The following is a 21,475-nucleotide window of genomic DNA, read 5'->3' as shown; positions in this document are numbered from 1 at the left end:
AAGAATAACTCTGGAATGAGTAGCTGTGTCCAAACTTTTGACTTGTAGTGTATATACAGTGCATTTGGAAAGTATTCAGACCCCTTGACTTTTCCACATTTTGTTACGTTACAGCCCTATTATAAATTTGATTAAATTGTTTCCCCCCTCATCAATCTACACACAATACCCCATAACGACAAAGCAAAAACGTTTTATTTTTTTGCAAATGTATTCAAAAGAAAAAGTATTCAGACCCTTTACTCAGTACTTTGTTGAATCACTTTCGGGCAGCGATTACAGCCTCGAGGCTTCTTGGGTATGATGCTACAAGCTTGGCACACCTGTATTTGGGGAGTTTCTCCCATTCTTCTCTGCAGATCCTCTCAAGCTCTGTCAGGTTGGATGGGGAGCATCGCTGCACAGCTATTTTCAGGTCTCTCCAGAGATGTTCGATCGGGTTCAAGTCCGGGCTCTGGCTGGGCCACTCAAGGACATTCAGAGACTTGTCCCGTAGCCACTCCGGCGTTGTCTTGGCTATGTGCTTAGGGTTGTTGTCCTGTTGGAAGGTGAACCTTTACCCCAGCCTGAGGTCCTGTGTGCTCTGGAGCATGTTTTCATCAAGAATCTCTCTTTACTTTGCTCCGTTCATCTTTCCCCCGATCCTGACTAGTCTCCCAGTCTCTGCCGCTGAAAAACATCCCCACAGCATGATGCTGCCACCACCATGCTTCACAGTAGGGATGGCGCCAGGTTTTCTACAGTGGTGACGCTTGGCATTCAGGCCAAAGAGTTCAATCTTGGTTTCATCAGACAAGAGAATCTTGCTTCTCATGGTCTGAGAGTCCTTTAGGTGCCTTTTGGCAAACTCCAAGTGGGCTGTCATGTGCCTTTTACTGAGGAGTGGCTTCCGCCTGGAAACTCTACCATAAAGGCCTGATTGGTGGAGTGCTGCATACATGGTTGTCCTGCTGGAAGGTTCTCCTATCTCCACAGAGGAACTCTAGAGCTCTGTCAGAGTGACCATCGGGTTCTTGGTCACCTCCCTGACCAAGGCCCTTCTCCCCCGATTTCTCAGTTTGGCCGGGCAGCCAGCTCTAGGAAGAGTCTTGGTGGTTCCAAACCTCTTCCATTTAAGAATGATGGAGGCCACTGTGAGGCCACTGTGGGGACCTTCAATGCTGCAGACATGTTTTGGTACCCTTCCCCAGATCTGTTCCTCGACACAATTCTGTCTCGGAGCTCTACGGACAATTCCTTGAACCTCATGGCTTGGTTTTCACTCTGACATTCCCTGTCAACTGTGGGACCTTATATAGACAGGTGTGTGCCTTTCCACATCATGTCCAATCAATTGAATTTACCACAGGTGGACGCCAATCAAGTTGTAGAAACATCTCAAGGATGATCAATGGAAACAAGATGCATCTGAGATCAATTTCAAGTGTCATAGCAAAGGGTCTGAATACTTATGTAAACAAGTTTTTTTTTTTGCTATGTCATTTTTTATTTAATCCATTTTAGAATAAGGCTGTAATGTAACAAAATGGGAAACAGGGAAGGGGTCTGAAAACTTTCCGAATGCACTGTATATGTATATAAATATATATCTCCATGTCAAAATGAAGGTAAAATAAAAAATGTAATAAAAATGATTGTCCTCTTTATGCCATTTGACACACAGAATACATTAACTGGTTATTTCTGAAGCTAACACGGTGTCATACAAGACAGGCCAGTGAAAGAACACTGGTCTACACATCCACACTCCCTATATACACTTCTGTCGGTGTGAAAGAATCAAAATCAGTCTCTGGTTTAGCCTTTTGTATTTTTTTTTAGTTGAGAAAGATTTGTAGATATCCCTTGATAAAACAAAACTATGCGTGAAGGACAAGCTGCAGTGTTTAGGACTACCTGACGTTGGGCTTAGTTTTCTCCCAACAGCGCTCATCCAACGTTTTGTCCTTTCTCAGTTTACATTCATATCAAAACAGAGAAATCTATCACTTGGGTTATGATAGCCTACCACGTTATGCCTACCACGTTATGCCTACCACGTTATGCCTACCACATATAAAGTGCTCAGGACATTACTTCTACTCTTGTGTAGCATACAGCATCATTTACATATTTTGTGCTGACATAAAATGTATAACTAATACATCTGTATTTTCCCCCTCCATATTCTGGTCCTGTTATTGATACCTGGTACCATAAAAAATAAAAAAATAAAAGTATTACAAGAGTTTGAACAGAGAACATGACTTAAGCCGTCATGACAACCGAAGGAACAGACGTGATAACGATTGTATGTATGTGTATCAGTGTCTTTGTGTATGTTTACAGTGACTATTGATATCTGCAAACATTGCTTCCATTAAAAACAGATTAAAAAGATGGATGGAGGTTTATAAAAAGCAGGTCCGGGTGTAGTAGAGTGGTAGAGAGATGGAACGGTGAAGGTGGGATGTGTCTCTCAATGTTTTGGATGTCCCACCCACCTTCCAACAGCATTCGCTCATCTTACTGTCAATCACCGGTCTGCACCAATGGCTCCACAGCACAGGGGAGTTGGAGGGGGGGACTGACTGTGTGTGGATGTGGTTCATTGCTGAGGGAGATTTAGAGGGATAGAGGATATGAGCTATGACAATATTGCAGGGTGAGGGAATGAAACGGGGGATCTAGGGGGTGTGTGTAGTGAGATGTGTGAGTGTTTCTGGGTCTCTGCGTCAGTTGTTTGAGGGAGCATTCGGTGCCTGTGTGGGTGTTTGTGTGTGTCTTAGGTGTTGGTGGGATGTTCAGACCACTGTGGCTGGTCTGGGCAGAGTGTGTGTGTCTGTCTCGGTTGGTGGAAGTGGTTAAACCAATGTGGCTGGTCTGGGCATTGTATATGTGTGTGTGTCTCAGTTGGTGGGAGTGGTTAAACCACTGTGGCTGGTCTGCGGTCCATCTCCTCCTCCAGCTTCACCATCTGCTGGATGTCTTTGGCCTAGAGGGAACCAACAACCACACTGTTACACAAACCGTGCACACACACACACCTCCCTACGCAAGAATCCACACACACTTCTACCAGAGACATAATTCTACTGCATCAGTACAGCCATTTATTGATTTAAACTACAGTAACAGTACAACTACCTAAACCATGCCAGCCCAAACTAACTCCTCCGTCCTGTCCCAGTGTTGCAGCAGACTGTCACATGATATCAGGTGTCAGGAAGACTCTCAGTGAAACAGCAGTAGAGGGTCTCCTGGGTCCTTGTAATACTGCCATGACTCATCATAATGATCAATGACTCATGTAGACAGGACTGACTGCTGACACCCTGAGTGCTGCATATTAAAAGGTTACCATGTGGTTTCATAACACAAAGTCTTGGATGGAAGCGCCTACCTTGACACTGTTTATTGGCATGATGTGATTTCAAACGCTGTGGTGCAAAAACAAGCAAATCATAAGGATGAGAAAGAACATACATGTGACATACATGTACTGGCTGTGAAAAATAATGACAAACAATACAACTATGGTTTGTGTGGTAATCTGATCCTTGATCAGCGGTTAGCTACCTGCTCATTGAACTTGTCCAGTTTCTCTAGCTGTTCTTTCTGAGACTTCTCCAGCGTCTCCATCTCCTTCTGGTGCTTCATAGCCAACTAGCGATGGAGCAAGGGATAGAGGACAAAGATGGAGGGAGGAGAAAAACGGAGGGAGGAGAAAGAGTCATTTACTTTAACACCAAATGTATCAGCTAAGCAAACCATTTCAAGGCTAAGGCGCTAGTTGATTCACCTCAACAGCAGCACAGCACTAGAATTAGTAGAAGATAAAACACCAACCCTTTTCCTTTCTTCCAGGAACTTTTTGGTGTTGCTGCTGTTCAACTCTCTAACTCTCCTGTGAAGAGAACGAGAAGGAAGACATTCTAAGATTATACGAGTACAAAGCCAGTTTAAGGGGTGTTCATTGGGAACCTAAATACTGTAGTCTACACCGAGTACACCAAACATTAACAACACCTTTCTTGTATTGAGGTACACCCTCCCATTCTGCCCTCAGAACAGCCTCAATTTGTCGGGGCATGGACTCTACAAGGTGTCGAATGCGTTCCACATGGATGCTGGTCCATGTGGACTCCAATGCTTCCCACAGTTGTGTCAAGTTGGCTGGATGTCCTTTGGGTGGTGGAACACTCTTAATTCACTGGGAACTGTGTAACGTGAAAAAATCAGCAGCGTTGCGATTCTTGACACAAACCGGTGTGCCTGGCACTTAAATATTTTGTCTTGCCCATTCATCCTCTGAATGGCACACATACACAATTAATGTCTCAATTGTCTCAAGGCTTAAAAATCCTTCTTTAACCTGTCTCCTCCCCTTCATCTACACTGATTGAAGTGGATTTAACAAGTGACATCAATAAGGGGTCATATCTTTCACCTGGATTCACCTGGTCAGTCTGTCATGGAAAGAGTAGGTGTTCATAATGTTGTGTATACTCAGGGTATAAACATCCTGACATAACCCATGTTCTCCATGCAGTCAAAGTCAGTTTATGATTAGCGAGCGGGGCAGTGTGACCCACCTCTCCCTCTCTGCCTTGTTTTTGATGGTCTTGTCCTGGCTGATGGCCTTGCTGTTCTCCATGGACGTCTTGGCCTGGTTGGCCCGCATCTCCTTGCTCTGCCTGAGAGGGGAGGGGACAAAAAAACAGCCTGGTAAGAAACCTCATCAAGTACACATATACCTAGCAGGATAACCCCACAGCTCACAGTAGCCAAGATGGTTAGACTGTATCTGTTGTCCTAGGGACCTCATTCAGAGACATCAGAACTATAGCACAGATCATGTCCCAATGAAGAACTCTGGATTTTCAGTTTGAGCTGTAGGGTCAGCTGTTTTGTCAGTTCCTCTTTAAGTTTGAGATGTAGGGTCTACTCCATTGCTCTACAACCCTGCTTCTGGAGAGCTACCCTCCTGTAACTTTTCTGGAGAGCTACCCTCCTGTAGCTTTTCTGGAGAGCTACCCTACTGTAGCTTTTCTGGAGAGCTACCTTACTGTAGCTTTTCTGGAGAGCTACCCTCCAGCTTGGCCCAACCTAGGTGAAAACTTAAAGGAGGGTATCTCTCCAGGAACAGGGTTGAAGAGCCCTGACCTAGTGTATGTGTGTGCATCGCTCTCTCTCACCGTTCGTGAATCAGTTTGAGCGATAGAGTCTGTTGTTCCTGGACTCCACTCAGTAGTTTCTTGAGCTGTTCACACTGCTGGACCACGTGGATGTCCTTCATATCCTGCTCTACACTGCTGTGGGAGTTGATCATCTCTGACCACTCCTTAGTGTGCTGGGCTGTAATGTCCTTCACCTGAAGGGCACAGGATACACAATATTACACTACACTAAACTGTATATCATCTCAGACCACTCATTAGTGTGCTGTGATTTGTTGTTCTTCACCTGAAGGGCACAGCATACACACTACACACTTAAACACCAAACACTATATCATCACTAACCACTCCTTAATGTGCTGAGCTGCTGTAATGTTATTCAACTAATCACTGCAGGTGCAGGAGTCCCCAATTTAACTTAGAATTCAGTTGGACAAAGACAATCTATCTCCTTCTGATGACAGAGGGGCGGTGACTGTGGACTGAAGGTTACCTTAGCTTTGTGGTCAGTGTTCAGTTTCTCCACTTTACTCTCAGTCTCCTTCTTCAACTCCAGACAGTTGTTTTCTCTGTGGGGCGACAGAAAGGTATTTCTTAGCTAGGTGGAGACAGGAACAAACCTTAATTTTATACACCCAACGGCTGTGTCCAGATGCTAGGTATACGATAATACATGTTTATGTTGAATGTTTATTTCAACATGTCAAAATTGATTGATTGACTAATTGCTTGAATGATTGATCTACATGTCCTGATATTTACCCTCGTTTCTTGATGGCCTTCTCCAGCAGTTTGTCCTGTGTCAGCTTCTCCTTGTCGTGCTGAGAAATCATCTTGTCCACCTGGGTGCAGTGGCACTTCTGCATGATGGTGCGGTCCTGAAACAGAACACAACATATTACTGAGGATATCAAGTCACAACTGATTTACAGTGAGATACTATTGCAGAGATAGAGACAGCTTAAGATAGCTTGGTCCAACCTTTCCTAAACAAGTCATTTACCATTACAGCCAGACCATATAGCTGAGAACTTACACTAACAAAACATTAGTGGAAATGGTTAAACCCCTGGCTAGTGGGTACATCTGTTCAAAAACATCAGTCTGACTGTCATAACTGTTATGTAACAGGAAAAGAGAGCAGGAGGTTACTATGGTCAACCAAACAAGAGATCCTCTCTTTAGTATACAAACAGGTTGCTACGTAAGAAGGGATTTCATAAGGACATGGTGTTAGTGACTGAAGTCTAGCTACTGTGTGTGTGTGTGTCTGTGTGCTTGCGTGTATGCATGTGTGTGGGGTCATCTTAGCAAGTCTAATTTCTGCCTGTCCACTCTCTGGTGAGATCAAAGACAAACACCTTAGGTTACAGGATGCACTCAAGAGTGGGTGTGTGTGTTTGTGTGTGTGGGCGGGGGTCAGACAACACTGAATGATGAAAGGAGAGACCTCTATCCCTCTTTTTTCCTCTCCATCTCTTTATCGCGATCAGCGTGTGGACATCAGGATGAATGATCTGTACTGTGTTAGCTCTGGGACCTGTACAAGCAGTCTAAAACATCAACCCACCTTTGCGTGCTTCTTCTTTAAAAAGTTCAGCTCTTTCTGCTGCTTTTTAACCAGTTTAAGGTACGTCTGGCGAGAGGAAAGACAGATTACTGAAAACAGATGGAATTCACTAATCAACGGACAGCTAGACACTAGACAAAGCCTGTTTGAGGAATGTCAGTGCTGCACCAACCCTCTGTTTGTGCTACAGGAAACATCTGACTGATGTTAAATACTATTGATACTGATAAATAAACAAATTATATAAAAACATGATCATTTTTTATGATGTTGGTGTATACATTTACCAGATAATAAAGTTATAATAGGGAAGGGACCTAGGGAACTGTTAAGGTTCTGGTTAGGAGTAAACTAGATGGTAGGGGTCAGCAGTATCAGCAGGATATAGGTGGTAGGGGTCAGATATTAGGGGTCAGTAGTACCAGCAGGATATAGGTGGTAGGGGTCAGATATTAGGGGTCAGTGGTATCAGCAGGATATAGGTGGTAGGGGTCAGATATCAGGGGTCAGTAGTATCAGCGGGATATAGGTGGTAGGGGTCAGATATTAGGGGTCAGTGGTATCAGCAGGATATAGGTGGTAGGGGTCAGATATCAGGGGTCAGTAGTATCAGCGGGATATAGGTGGTAGGGGTCAGATATTAGGGGTCAGTGGTATCAGCAGGATATAGGTGGTAGGGGTCAGATATCAGGGGTCAGTAGTACCAGCAGGATATAGGTGGTAGGGGTCAGATATCAGGGGTCAGTGGTACCAGCAGGATATAGGTGGTAGGGGTCAGATATCAGGGGTCAGTAGTACCAGCAGGATATAGGTGGTAGGGGTCAGATATCAGGGGTCAGTAGTATCAGCGGGATATAGATGGTAGGGGTCAGATATCAGGGGTCAGTAGTATCAGCGGGATCTGGATGGTAGGGGTCAGATATCAGGGGTCAGTAGTATCAGCAGGATATAGGTGGTAGGGATCAGATATTAGGTGTCAGTAGTATCAGCAGGATATAGGTGGTAGGGGGTCAGATATTAGGGGTCAGTGGTATCAGCAGGATATAGGTGGTAGGGGGTCAGATATTAGGTGTCAGCAGTATATAGGTGGTAGGGGTCAGATATTAGGGGTCAGTGGTACCAGCAGGATATAGGTGGTAGGGGGTCAGATATTAGGTGTCAGCAGTATATAGGTGGTAGGGGTCAGATATTAGGGGTCAGTGGTACCAGCAGGATATAGGTGGTAGGGGTCAGATATTAGGGGTTAGTGGTATCAGCAGGATATAGGTGGTAGGGGTCAGATATTAGGGGTCAATAGTATCAGCAGGATATAGGTGGTAGGGGTCAGATATTAGGGACCAGTAGTAACAATCAGGGTAAAGGTAACCTATGCCTCACCTTCATCTGTTTCAAGTCATCAATATTCACATGAGGCACCAGTGCATTTATATCTACAAAGACAGAAATGGAAAAACAGCTCAATTGTGTCAATGTGAGTGAGATGTGTGATGTACTGTAGAGGTCTAGACCAGCTCCGAGCTGGTCTGTGTGTGTGTTAGTGTGTGTGTGTGTGTGTGTGTGTGTGTGTGTGTGTGTCGTACCCTTCTTGGTCTCAGTGTTGTTCTGGGCAGAAGTAGAAGACTGAGCCGGGTCTGAGCTGGACGGTGTGTGTGTGTGTGTGTGTGTGTGTGTGTGTGTGTGTGTGTGTGTGTGTGTGTGTGTGTCGTACCCTTCTTGGTCTCAGTGTTGTTCTGGGCAGAAGTAGAAGACTGAGCCGGGTCTGAGCTGGTCTGTGGCGTCAAGTTGGTCTTCACGTTGGCGTTTATCTTCCCTTTCTTGTCGTTCTTCGAACTCTCATTTGGTACATCTGCTATATCGCTCTGGAGAGAGGGAGAGGAGGAGAGAAGAGAGAAAGAGAGAGACAGAGAAAGAGAGAGAGGAAGACAGGAGGGCGTTTCAGGTCTATGGACAGAAATCTTTCTCACGCACTTTTCAATCATTACTGCATTTCCAAATAGATGGAGGGATAGTTATATTTAGTATTTTCTCCTACCCATCCCAAAGCACATGTTATTAACCAGGGACAAAATAATGTGCTATCTAGAACCTAAAACAGTTCTTAATAGGAGAACTCTTTGAAGAACCCAAAATGGTGGACAGCCGAAGAACCCTTTTGGAACCCTTTTTTCTAAGAGTGTAGATAGCTACTAAGACTACTAAACCAGTAGCCAAAGCAACTCATCTTCAACCTTATCCTATACTGTGATGAGAACAACACAACCACACACACACTCTACATACCCTCACACCCACAAAACACACACACACACACACACACACACGAAATACGCTGGCAAATACTTTTTCACAGCACTGTATTACCTCAATTACCTCATACCCCTGCACATTGACTTAGTACCGGTACTCTTTGTACACTGCACAAAAAAATAAAGGGAACACTTAAACAACACAATGTAACTCCAAGTCAATCACACTTCTGTGAAATCAAACTGTCCACTTAGGAAGCAACACTGATTGACAATAAATTTCACATGCTGTTGTGCAAATGGAATAGACAAAACGTGGAAATTATAGGCAATTAGCAAGACACCCCCAAAAAAGGAGTGATTCTGCAGGTGGTGACCACAGACCACTTCTCAGTTCCTATGCTTCCTGGCTGATGTTTTGGTCACTTTTGAATGCTGGCGGTGCTCTCACTCTAGTGGTAGCATGAGACGGAGTCTACAACCCACACAAGTGGCTCAGGTAGTGCAGTTCATCCAGGATGGCACATCAATGCGAGCTGTGGCAAAAAGGTTTGCTGTGTCTGTCAGCGTCGTGTCCAGAGCATGGAGGCGCTACAAGGAGACAGGCCAGTACATCAGGAGACGTGGAGGAGGCCGTAGGAGGGCAACAACCCAGCAGCAGGACCGCTACCTCCGCCTTTGTGCAAGGAGGTGCACTGCCAGAGCCCTGCAAAATGACCTCCAGCAGGCCACAAATGTGCATGTGTCAGCATATGGTCTCACAAGGGGTCTGAGGATCTCATCTCGGTAGCTATTGGCAGTCAGGCTACCTCTGGCGAGCACATGGAGTGCTGTGCGGCCCCACAAAGAAATGCCACCCCACACCATGACTGACCCATCGCCAAACCGGTCATGCTGGAGGATGTTGCAGGCAGCAGAACGTTCTCCATGGCGTCTCCAGACTCTGTCACGTCTGTCACATGTGCTCATGTGCTCAGTGTGAACCTGCTTTCATCTGTGAAGAGCACAGGGCGCCAGTGGCGAATTTGACAATCTTGGTGTTCTCTGGCAAATGCCAAACGTCCTGCACGGTGCTGGGCTGTAAGCACAACCCCCACCTGTGGACGTCGGGCCCTCATACCACCCTCATGGAGTCTGTTTCTGACCGTTTGAGCAGACACATGCACATTTTTGGCCTGCTGGAGGTCATTTTGCAGGGTGCTGGCAGTGCACCTCCTTGCACAAAGGCGGAGGTAGCGGTCCTGCTGCTGTGTTGTTGCCCTCCTACGGCCTCCTCCACGTCTCCTGATGTACTGGCCTGTCTCCTGGTAGCGCCTCCATGCTCTGGACACGACGCTGACAGACACAGCAAACCTTTTTGCCACAGCTCGCATTGATGTGCCATCCTGGATGAACTGCACTACCTGAGCCACTTGTGTGGGTTGTAGATTCCGTCTCATGCTACCACTAGAGTGAGAGCACTGCCAGCATTCAAAAGTGACCAAAACATCAGCCAGGAAGCATAGGAACTGAGAAGTGGTCTGTGGTCACCACCTGCAGAATCACTCCTTTTTTGGGGGTGTCTTGCTAATTGCCTATAATTTCCACGTTTTGTCTATTCCCTTTGCACAACAGCATGTGCAATTTATTGTCAATCAGTGTTGCTTCCTAAGTGGACAGTTTGATTTCACAGAAGTGTGATTGACTTGGAGTTACATTGTGTTTTTTAAGTGTTCCCTTTATTTTTTTGAGCAGTGTATATAGCCTCATTATTGTTATTTTATTGTGTTACTATTTCCTTTTATTATTTAACTATATTAGAAAAATAAAGGTTTAACTCTGCATTGTTGGGAATGGGCTCGTAAGTAAGCATTTCACAGTAAAGTCTACACCTGCTGTGTTCGGCAAATGGGACAAATAACATTTTATTTGATTGATTTGATATACACTCAGTTGCCAGTTTATTAGGTACACCCATCTAGTACAGGGTCGGACCCCCCAGCAGTGGTGTAAAGTTCTAAAGAAAAAATAGTTTAAAGTACTACTTAAGTTGTTTTTTGGGGTATCTGTACTTTACTATTTACATTTTTACAACTTTTACTTTACTACATTCCTAAAGAAAATAATGTACTTTTTACTCCATACATTTTTTCTCTAACACCCAAAAGTACTCGTTACATTTTGAATACTTAGTAGGACAGAAAATGGTTAAATTCACACACTTATCAAGAGAACATCCCTGGTCATCCCTACTGCCTCTGATCTGGCAGACTCACTAAACACAAATGCTTTGTTTGTAAATTATGTCTGAGTGTTGGAGTGTGCCCGTGGCTATCCGTAAATGTAAAAAACAAAAAAAATGTGGAGTCTGGTTTGCTTGAAAAAGTTTTATTTAAATTTTTTAATTTTGTACTTTTAGTTTTGATACTTAAGTATATTTAAAACCAAATACTTTTAGACTTTTACTCAATTAGTATTTTACTGGGTGACTTCCATTTTTACTTGAGTAATTTTTTAGTAAGGTATCTTTACTTTTACTCAAGTATGACAATTGGGTACTTTTTTCCCCACTGCCCCCCAGTAGCCATGGAGGTATGCACCTGGTCAGCAACAATGTTCAGCTGTGGTGTTCAATCGTTGCTTGGTATCAAGGGACCTAACGTGTGCCAGGAAAGCATTCTCCACACCATTACACCACCGCCACTAGACTGTACCGTTGACACCTTGCAGGATGGGGCCATGGACTCCTGCTGCTAACAAATCCTGACTCTGCCATCAGCATGACACAACAGAAACTGGGATTCGTCGGACCAGGCAATGTTTTCCCACTCCTAAATTGTCCAGTGTCGGTGATCGCGTGCCCACTGGAGCCGTTTCTTCTTGTTTTTAGCTGATAGGAGTGGAACCTGGTGTGGTCGTCTGCTGCAATAGCCCATCCGTGACAAGGACCGACGAGTTGTGCGTTCCGAGAAGCTGTTCTGTACACCACTGTTGTACAGCGCCGCTATTTGCCTGTTTGTTAGCTTGCACGATTCTTGCCATTTTCTTTCGACCTCTCTCATCAACAAGCTATTTTTGCCCACAGGACCGCCGCTGACTGGATGTTGAAAAGCTCAGCAGGCCGGCCGCTTCTGAGATACTGGAGCCGGCGCACCTGGCACCAATGATCATACCACGCTCAAAGTCGCTTAGGTCACCGTTTTGCCCATTCTAATGTTCAATTGAACAGTAACTGAATGCCTCGATGCCTGTCTGCCTGCTTCATATAGCAAGCCACGGCCACGTGACTCACTGTCTGTAGGAGCAAATCATTTTCCTACCTAATAAACTGAGTACTGTATACACTATCGGTCAAAAGTTTTAGAATACCTACTCATTAAAGGGGTTTTCTTTATTTCGACTATTTTCTACATTGTAGAATAATAGTGAAGACATCAAAACTATGAAATAACACATATGGAATCATGTAGTAACCAAAAAAAGTGTTAAACAAATCAAAATATATTTCATATTTGAGATTCTTCAAAGTAGCCACCCTTTGTATTGATGACAGCTTTGCACACTCTTGGCATTCTCTCAACCAGCTTCATGAGGTAATCACCTGGAATGCATTTCAGTTAACAGGTGTGCCTTCTTAAAAGTTAATTTGTGAAATTTCTTTCCTTCTTAATGTGTTTGAGCCAATCAGTTGTGTTGTGACAAGGTAGGGGGAGTATACAGACGATAGCCCTATTTGGTAAAAGACCAAGTCCATATTATGGCAAGAACAACTCAAATAAGCAAAGAGAAACGACAGTGCATCATTATTTTAAGACATGAAGGTCAGTCAATACGGAACATTTCAAGAACTTTGAACGTTTCTTCAAGTTCAGTCGCAAAAAGCACTATGATGAAACTGGCTCTCATGAGGACCGCCACAGGAATGGAAGACCAAGAAGGAGAGTGATGGAGTGCTGCATCAGATGACCTGGCCTCCACAATCCCCTGACCTCAACCAAATTGAGATGGTTTGGGATGAGTTGGGCCGCAGAGTGAAGGAAAAGCAGCCAACAAGTGCTGAGCATATGTGGGAACTCCTTCAAGACTGTTGGAAAACCATTTCAGGTGAAGTTGGTTGAGAGAATGCCAAGAGTGTGGAAAGTTGTCATGAAAGGCAAAGGGTGGCTACTTTGAAGAATCTCAAATACAAAATATAAAACTTTGGACCTGTAGTGTATGTGCTGTAGCCAACTCCAACGCACAATAGACCAGTTGGCTACAACACATACAATATGTTACATGTACCGTTTCAATCCCCAGAGCTCTCATCTGGTCCGCTCTTTTCTCTGCTATGGACAGGAACTTTTTGGGGTCTGACAGGGCGTCTACGATGGCTAGAGAGAAGACAGGAGATTAATCAATACACTGAACTGAACTGGAATGGAGTGTTGGAACTTCAATGTAATGTATTGTCATATTTGATGTACTTGAGGTTCCATCGTTTTTTAAAGTCTAAACACAGTCATTATACAGAAAGACAAGCAAAGATGACAACGTTCTACTGCAGTAGCAACATTCTATTGAATGAAATTAAGCAGGTACATATGTAGGATCTTAATTTGAGCCAGTTTCTCACAGTAGGAAAATAATCCTGCAGCAACAGGAAATATGAATATTATCTAGATTATAATTGGACATTTGGACATTTTTATATGAGTTGATAATTATTTTCTATGGGAAAATCAAGTCTGACATTTCAAAGTGGAAATTACAAACTTCAAAATACTTTAAACCTCAAACACACTACAAGTTCTACATTTCCTGCATTGCAATTCTCCTGCAACAGGGTGATCAAATTAAAACCCTACATCTGTATATATTCGAGTAGATAATATGAAAGCCTCCTGCAAAAGACAGAAAATGATGCTCCCATTATTTGGATTTTAAACATTAACACAGTCTTTCAACACTGCTTATGGGTTATCATCATAATGATTGCCTTGGCTTGGCTTAAGGACTATTCAAATATGTTGTGTATCTCCTTGCCTGTGTCTCTCTATAAGTGGCTATTACACTAGCTCTGCTACCATCCTCATTTGCTCTGTGTCATTACTTCTGATGTAGAATACACTGTAGGGCAGCACACCCTGAACGGAGGGACGGAAGGAAGGAGGGACAGTTTGTTAACTGATCCTCATCCTCTTCGGAACCTGGCCATGACCCACTCCCCCGAGGGTGTCCCAGGGACTGGGATATAAACACATTTCCAATTCATACATGCGTATTAATACACACGTGTTCATGTGTGAAATAGGACAAATATAAGCACCCACAAAAAGTAATAAATATAATAATGAATCTCCCTCTTTCTTCTTCTCTCCTCTACCTCTCCTCTCTTCAAACTCTCCTCTATTCACCTCCTTCTCTTCTCTCCTCTTCTGTCCTACCTCTCATCTCCTTCCCTCTCCCCAGAGCCTTCTGCATCCACTTCAGTATCTACTATGAATAAATTGAATGGAGATATAAATTGGACCGTGTGTGTGTGTGGTAGGAAAGAGAAAGACAAAAGACCAGCTGAGAAAGGGACAACGCAAGCACATGTTCCCAGCTCTTCACACACACACACACACACACACACACACACACACACACACACACACACACACACACACACACACACACACACACACACACACACACACACACACACACACACACACACACACACACACACACACACACACACACACACACACACAGTATAGACTAATAAGGTCTCTATTAAGGTTGCAAAGGGCCAGAATATTTCAGAAATTTTTCCATGGGAAGTTAAGCCCCGGAATTTTGGGAATTTTGCTTAAATTCATCAAAAAAGTTAGCTTATAACAGTGAACCTAGGTCTTGTGGCATATTTTGGTTAAACTATCCCCAATTCAGTGGAATTGCAACCCTCTGCATGCACAGTGCATTCTTCCATCACATGTCCAGCTGATTCTCAAGATCTTGCACACTAATGAGATGATATTGAGCCCACACTACTACATTGTCTGAGCCAAGGACTACATGCTTTCTGGTAAGTTTTGATTACAATACTGGGTGAGGTGAATATATTTTAAATGACGTACATTATTTAGATATAGGGGTTAGCGGCACCCCCCCTTTTCTCAATAGACGAAAAATTTCGTTCCCAAATTAAACTGCCTCGTACTCAATTCTTGCTCGTACAATATGCATATTATTATTACTATTGGATAGAAAACACTCTCTAGTTTCTAAAACCGTTTGATTTATATCTGTGAGTAAAACAGAACTCAAGTTGGAGCAATTTTCCTGTGAGGAAGTGAGAAATCTGAAATCAGGCAGGCTGTTCTGGGGTCAGTTTATTAATTTGCATGTCTTCTATTGGTCGAGATGCAATGCATACGCCTTCCCCTAGATGTCAGCAAATAGTGAGAATTGGAATGGAGTTGCTAGGCAGATCTGAGGCCATATAAAGGGTCTGGGAACGTGGGGTCCACTCTTCATCATTCGCCATGACGCAAGACAGACCTCAGGATTGCGTTCTGGAAAGCTCCCGTTAAAGGCCTTAGATATATCCGGCTCTGATTTTATTCGATATAGGTGTTAAAGACATCATAATGTTGTTATTTTAAACCGAGTTATATCAGTTTATATCAGTATATTGCGATTTTCGGATATTTCTTAGTGCTGTGTTATAGTGAGTTGAACACGTCTTCGCCACATGGCTAATGTTTACTGCTAATTCCAAAGTTGAAGGCGACAATCTACAACCGAGCAACGATTCCTCTGGACAAAGGACAACTTGCCCAAGATTCTGATGGGAGCTCATCAAAAAGTAAGAAGTATTTATGATGTTAATTCGTTGTTCTGTTGAAAAATGTAAAACTACTATTCCTCCATTAATTTCGGTGCGGTCTCGCTTTAACTCACGCTGTATGTCGTAGTAACGTTAATTTAAAAAATCTAACACAGCGGTTGCATTAAGAACTAATGTATCTTTCATTTGCTGTCCAACCTGTTACGGATTAGATTAGGTGCCTCTCCCAAGATTTCTCCCGACATTTTGTTGGCAGCTTGGCTACTATTCTCATTGTATAACCACGATTTGTGCCGCTAAATATGCACATTTTCGAACAAACTCTATATGTATTGTGTAATATGATGTTATAGGACTGTCATCTGAAGAAGTTTGAGAAGGTTAGTGAAAAAATGTATATCTTTTGCTGGTTTATTCGTTATCGCTATTGTTGGCTTGAATCAATGCTGTTGTGTGGTTGGCTATTGTAGTAAGCTAATATAATGCTATATTGTGTTTTCGCTGTAAACCACTTAAAAAATCTGAAATATTGGCTGGATTCACAAGATCTTTGTCTTTCATTTGCTGTACGCTGTGTATTTTTCATAAATGGTTTATGATGAGTATTTAGGTAATTCACGTTGGTCTCTGTAGTTATTCTAGTTGCTTTGGTGAGAGTTGTGATGGTGGCTGCAATGTAAAACTATGATTTATACCTGAAATATGCACATTCTTCTAACAAAACATATGCTATACAATAAATATGTTATCACACTGTCATCTGATGAAGTTGTTTCTTGGTTAGTGACTATTTATATCTTTATTTGGTCGAAATTGTGATATCTACCTATGCAGGAAAAAAATGGTGGGAAAAAAAGTTGTGTCTTTTGCTATCGTGGTTAGCTAATAGAAATACATATTGTGTCTTCCCTGTAAAACATTTTAAAAATGAAATGATGGCTGGATTCACAAGATGTGTATCTTTCATCTGGTGTCTTGGACTTGTGATTTAATGATATTTAGATGCTAGTATTTACTTGTGACGCTATGCTAGGCTATGCTAGTCAGCTTTTTTACTGATGGGGGTGCTCCCGGATCCGGGATTGTGACCAAGTAGAAGTTTTAACTAGTAAATAGTAGCCTACAGCAAAGTGTGTTTAAATAATGTCTAACTTGTTATCACAATTTTTGCTAGTTAGTTTTTGCTACCATGTGGGTTTTCGCTTGCTTGAGCCTGCTAACTGAGGAGTGTTAATTCACCTGTTTCCATACATGTTTAATTTTAAAACATTTATTTTACAACGCAATTGTTTAATCTAACTGCTTAACTATTTATCTCTACATAGAATAAATTTTTTTAAACACATTTTTTCTAATCTTTAGAGGAAAATGCCACGGGCACAATCTGATGTGTGGAGACATTTCACTGCAGCTAATGTAGAAGGAAAAACTGTGTACATTTGCAAATACTGTGCCAAATCACATGTGAAGAATGGCAAGGTTCTTAGCAGTCTGGCGAAGTACACTTCCAAGCAAGGGCTTTGGGCTAGAGATGCAATATTGCAGTCGTGCCAACATATCTCATCAGCCACCTGGTGGAAGGAACTTTGTGGATCTGATGCTCTTTCCCCTGTTGCCTCCATCATCCTCCAAATCCCACCAACATCAGCCGCCTCAGAGCGCAACTGGTTTGGGAACACACACACCAAAGCACGCAACAGGTTGACCAATACAAGGGTTGAAAATTTGGTGGCCATCAGGGCAAATTTGAGGCTTTTGAGCCTGACAACGAGCCATCCTCAACAAGGTTGGAACGTGACAGTGAAGATGATGCCTCAGTCTGATGTTCAAGAGGAGGACATTGAGGAGGTCCAGGGAGAAGACATGGAAGCCTGAGAGGAAGACAACCAAAGCTTTAGTTTCTCGACTATAATTTTACAGATGAAAGCGTTTTTGGTAGATGCGATGGATCGTTCAATATTTCCTTTCCTTTGCTGTTCAGTGAAATGATCCCATGTGAAGAGTCAATTCATAAGAGTCAATTCAAAGTTCAATTCATAACTAAATTGTTTTAAAAATTTATATTGGAAGGATTTAATAATTTGCAATTATGTCTACTTATGATAAGATAAAAGGTTTATGTTTCTGTCTCCGTATGATATGGTAAATATATCTAATGCAAAAAACATCTACATTTAAATTAATATTAATTTGCATATATTTCCGTTAATTCCCATATATTCCCGTTAATTCCCACAGAAAGTTTCCATCTCTGAATATTCCCCAAAATGTTGCAACCCAAGTCTCCATACTCAAGTGTTTATGAGTGAATAATATAGAGTTGAATAGAGTTCAGTAGCACACATCTGTAGACCAATAGGATTCTCTCTCACACACACACACACACACACACACACACACACACACACACACACACACACACACACACACACACACACACACACACACACACACACACACACACACACACACACACACACACACACACACACACACACACGCGGCCTCTGCTGCCCCTAACCTACAATTCTGTAGAGAAAGTACATCTGTGTATTTGCAAGGGAGCGAGTGTGTGTGTGTGTGTGTGTGTCAGTGTGTCTCCTCACCTCCGAAGCCTTCGGGTACGTAGGTCTTAAGTACTATGTTACAGAAAACGGTGGGTAAAGACAGAGGCTTGTTCCCTTCGTTGCGTAAAGAGATGTGTCTGTATCCTGCCTGTAGACCCTCCAATGGTAGAATCCTCTGACCTATCAGCTTATTATTGTCATCATACACAGCTAGACGCAGCACAGCCAAGTCTGGCAGAATCACCTGTGAGAGAGAGAGAGAGAGACAGAGCGTGAGGAAGATAGAGAGAGAGGGGTGAGAGAGAAAGACAAAGAGAGAAATAGGAAAGAAAGTTAAGATTCATACCTTTTTCACTAGAATGAGTCAGTTTGTAAGGTAGAACATGTTATCACAGAGCAGTGATGACAGTAGAATATACCCAGCAGTGATGACAGTAGCATATACCCAGCAGTGATGACAGTAGCATATACCCAGCAGTGATGACAGTAGCATATACCCAGCAGTGACGACAGTAGCATATACCCAGCAGTGATGACAGTAGCATATACCCAGCAGTGATGACAGTAGCATATACCCAGCAGTGATGACAGTATCATATACCCAGCAGTGATGACTGTAGCATATACCCAGCAGTGATGACTGTAGCATATACCCAGCAGTGATGACTGTAGCACATACCCAGCAGTGATGATAGTAGCATATACCCAGCACTGATGACAGTAGCATATACCCAGCAGTGATGACAGTAGCATATACCCGGCAGTGATGACAGTAGCATATACCCAGCAGTGATGACAGTAGAATATACCCAGCAGTGATGACAGTAGCATATACCCAGCAGTGATGACAGTAGCATATACCCAGCAGTGATGACAGTAGCATATACCCAGCAGTGATGACAGTAGCATATACCCAGCAGTGATGACAGTAGCATATACCCAGCAGTGATGACAGTATCATATACCCAGCAGTGATGACTGTAGCATATACCCAGCAGTGATGACTGTAGCACATACCCAGCAGTGATGATAGTAGCATATACCAAGCACTGATGACAGTAGCATATACCCGGCAGTGATGACAGTAGCATATACCCGGCAGTGATGACAGTAGCATATACCCAGCAGTGATGACAGTAGCATATACCCAGCAGTGATGACTGTAGCACATACCCAGCAGTGATGACTGTAGCATATACCCAGCAGTGATGACTGTAGCATATACCCAGCAGTGATGACAGTAGCATATACCCAGCAGTGATGACAGTAGCATATACCCAGCAGTGATGACAGTAGCATATACCCAGCAGTGATGACAGTAGCATATACCCAGCACTGATGACAGTAGCATATACCCAGCACTGATGACAGTAGCATATACCCAGCAGTGATGACAGTAGAATATACCCGGCAGTGATGACAGTAGCATATACCCAGCAGTGATGACAGTAGCATATACCCAGCAGTGATGACACTAGAATATACCCAGCAGTGATGACAGTAGCATATACCCAGCAGTAATGATAGTGGCATATACCCAGCACTGATGACAGTAGCATATACCCAGCAGTGATGACAGTAGCACATACCCGGCACTGATGACAGTAGCATATACCCGGCAGTGATGATAGTAGCACATACCCAGCAGTGATGACAGTAGCATATACCCAGCAGTGATGCCAGTAGCATATACCCGGCAGTGATGACAGTAGAATATACCCAGCACTGATGACAGTAGCATATACCCAGCAGTGATGACAGTAGCATATACCCAGCAGTGATGACAGTAGCATATACCCAGCAGTGATGACAGTTGCATATACCCAGCAGTGATGACAGTAGAATATACCCAGCAGTGATGACAGTAGCATATACCCAGCAGTGATGACAGTAGCATATACCCAGCAGTGATGACAGTAGCATATACCCAGCAGTGATGACTGTAGAATATACCCAGCAGTGAGGACTGTAGCATATACCCAGCAGTGATGACTGTAGCACATACCCAGCAGTGATGATAGTAGAATATACCCAGCACTGATGACAGTAGCATATACCCGGCAGTGATGACAGTAGCATATACCCGGCAGTGATGACAGTAGCATATACCCAGCAGTGATGACTGTAGCATATACCCAGCAGTGATGACTGTAGCACATACCCAGCAGTGATGACTGTAGCATATACCCAGCAGTGATGACTGTAGCATATACCCAGCAGTGATGACAGTAGCATATACCCAGCAGTGATGACAGTAGCATATACCCAGCAGTGATGACAGTAGCATATACCCAGCAGTGATGACAGTAGCATATACCCAGCACTGATGACAGTAGCATATACCCAGCACTGATGACAGTAGCATATACCCAGCAGTGATGACAGTAGAATATACCCGGCAGTGATGACAGTAGCATATGCCCAGCAGTGATGACAGTAGCATATACCCAGCAGTGATGACAGTAGAATATACCCAGCAGTGATGACAGTAGCATATACCCAGCAGTGATGATAGTAGCATATACCCAGCACTGATGACAGTAGCATATACCCAGCAGTGATGACAGTAGCACATACCCAGCACTGATGACAGTAGCATATACCCGGCAGTGATGATAGTAGCACATACCCAGCAGTGATGACAGTAGCATATACCCGGCAGTGATGACAGTAGAATATACCCAGCACTGATGACAGTAGCATATACCCAGCAGTGATGACAGTAGCATATACCCAGCAGTGATGACAGTAGAATATACCCAGCACTGATGACAGTAGCATATACCCAGCAGTGATGACAGTAGCATATACCCAGCAGTGATGACAGTAGCATATACCCAGCAGTGATGACAGTAGCATATACCCAGCAGTGATGACAGTAGCATATACCCAGCAGTGATGACAGTAGCATATACCCAGCAGTGATGACAGTAGCATATACCCAGCAGTGATGACAGTAGCATATACCCAGCAGTGATGACTGTAGCATATACCCAGCAGTGATGACTGTAGCATATACCCAGCAGTGATGACTGTAGCATATACCCAGCAGTGATGATAGTAGCATATACCCAGCACTGATGACAGTAGCATATACCCGGCAGTGATGACAGTAGCATATACCCGGCAGTGATGAC

The 21,475-nt window shown here is 43.4% G+C and overlaps 1 protein-coding gene across 1 annotated transcript in view; it reads right to left on the bottom strand.

The window, feature by feature from the left end:
* Positions 1–1,461: 1,461 nt before the first annotated feature.
* Positions 1,462–21,475, bottom strand: part of LOC129825657 (1-phosphatidylinositol 4,5-bisphosphate phosphodiesterase beta-4-like) — a 149,865-nt gene continuing 129,851 nt past the window's right edge. The window contains exons 27-38 of the mRNA XM_055885848.1: positions 18,378–18,582; positions 13,239–13,327; positions 8,438–8,588; positions 8,107–8,159; positions 6,730–6,795; positions 5,922–6,037; positions 5,653–5,728; positions 5,178–5,353; positions 4,575–4,676; positions 3,829–3,886; positions 3,559–3,645; positions 1,462–2,974 (exon numbers count right to left, since the gene is read on the bottom strand). Coding sequence (XP_055741823.1) covers positions 2,906–2,974; positions 3,559–3,645; positions 3,829–3,886; positions 4,575–4,676; positions 5,178–5,353; positions 5,653–5,728; positions 5,922–6,037; positions 6,730–6,795; positions 8,107–8,159; positions 8,438–8,588; positions 13,239–13,327; positions 18,378–18,582 — 1,248 coding nt within the window. The 3' untranslated portion in view covers positions 1,462–2,905. The remainder of the gene's footprint in view (positions 2,975–3,558; positions 3,646–3,828; positions 3,887–4,574; positions 4,677–5,177; positions 5,354–5,652; positions 5,729–5,921; positions 6,038–6,729; positions 6,796–8,106; positions 8,160–8,437; positions 8,589–13,238; positions 13,328–18,377; positions 18,583–21,475) is intronic.

The sequence above is a fragment of the Salvelinus fontinalis genome, chromosome 27, assembly GCF_029448725.1.
Source record: "Salvelinus fontinalis isolate EN_2023a chromosome 27, ASM2944872v1, whole genome shotgun sequence".
NCBI lineage: Eukaryota > Metazoa > Chordata > Actinopteri > Salmoniformes > Salmonidae > Salvelinus > Salvelinus fontinalis.
This window is presented reverse-complemented; position numbering and strand designations above follow the sequence as displayed.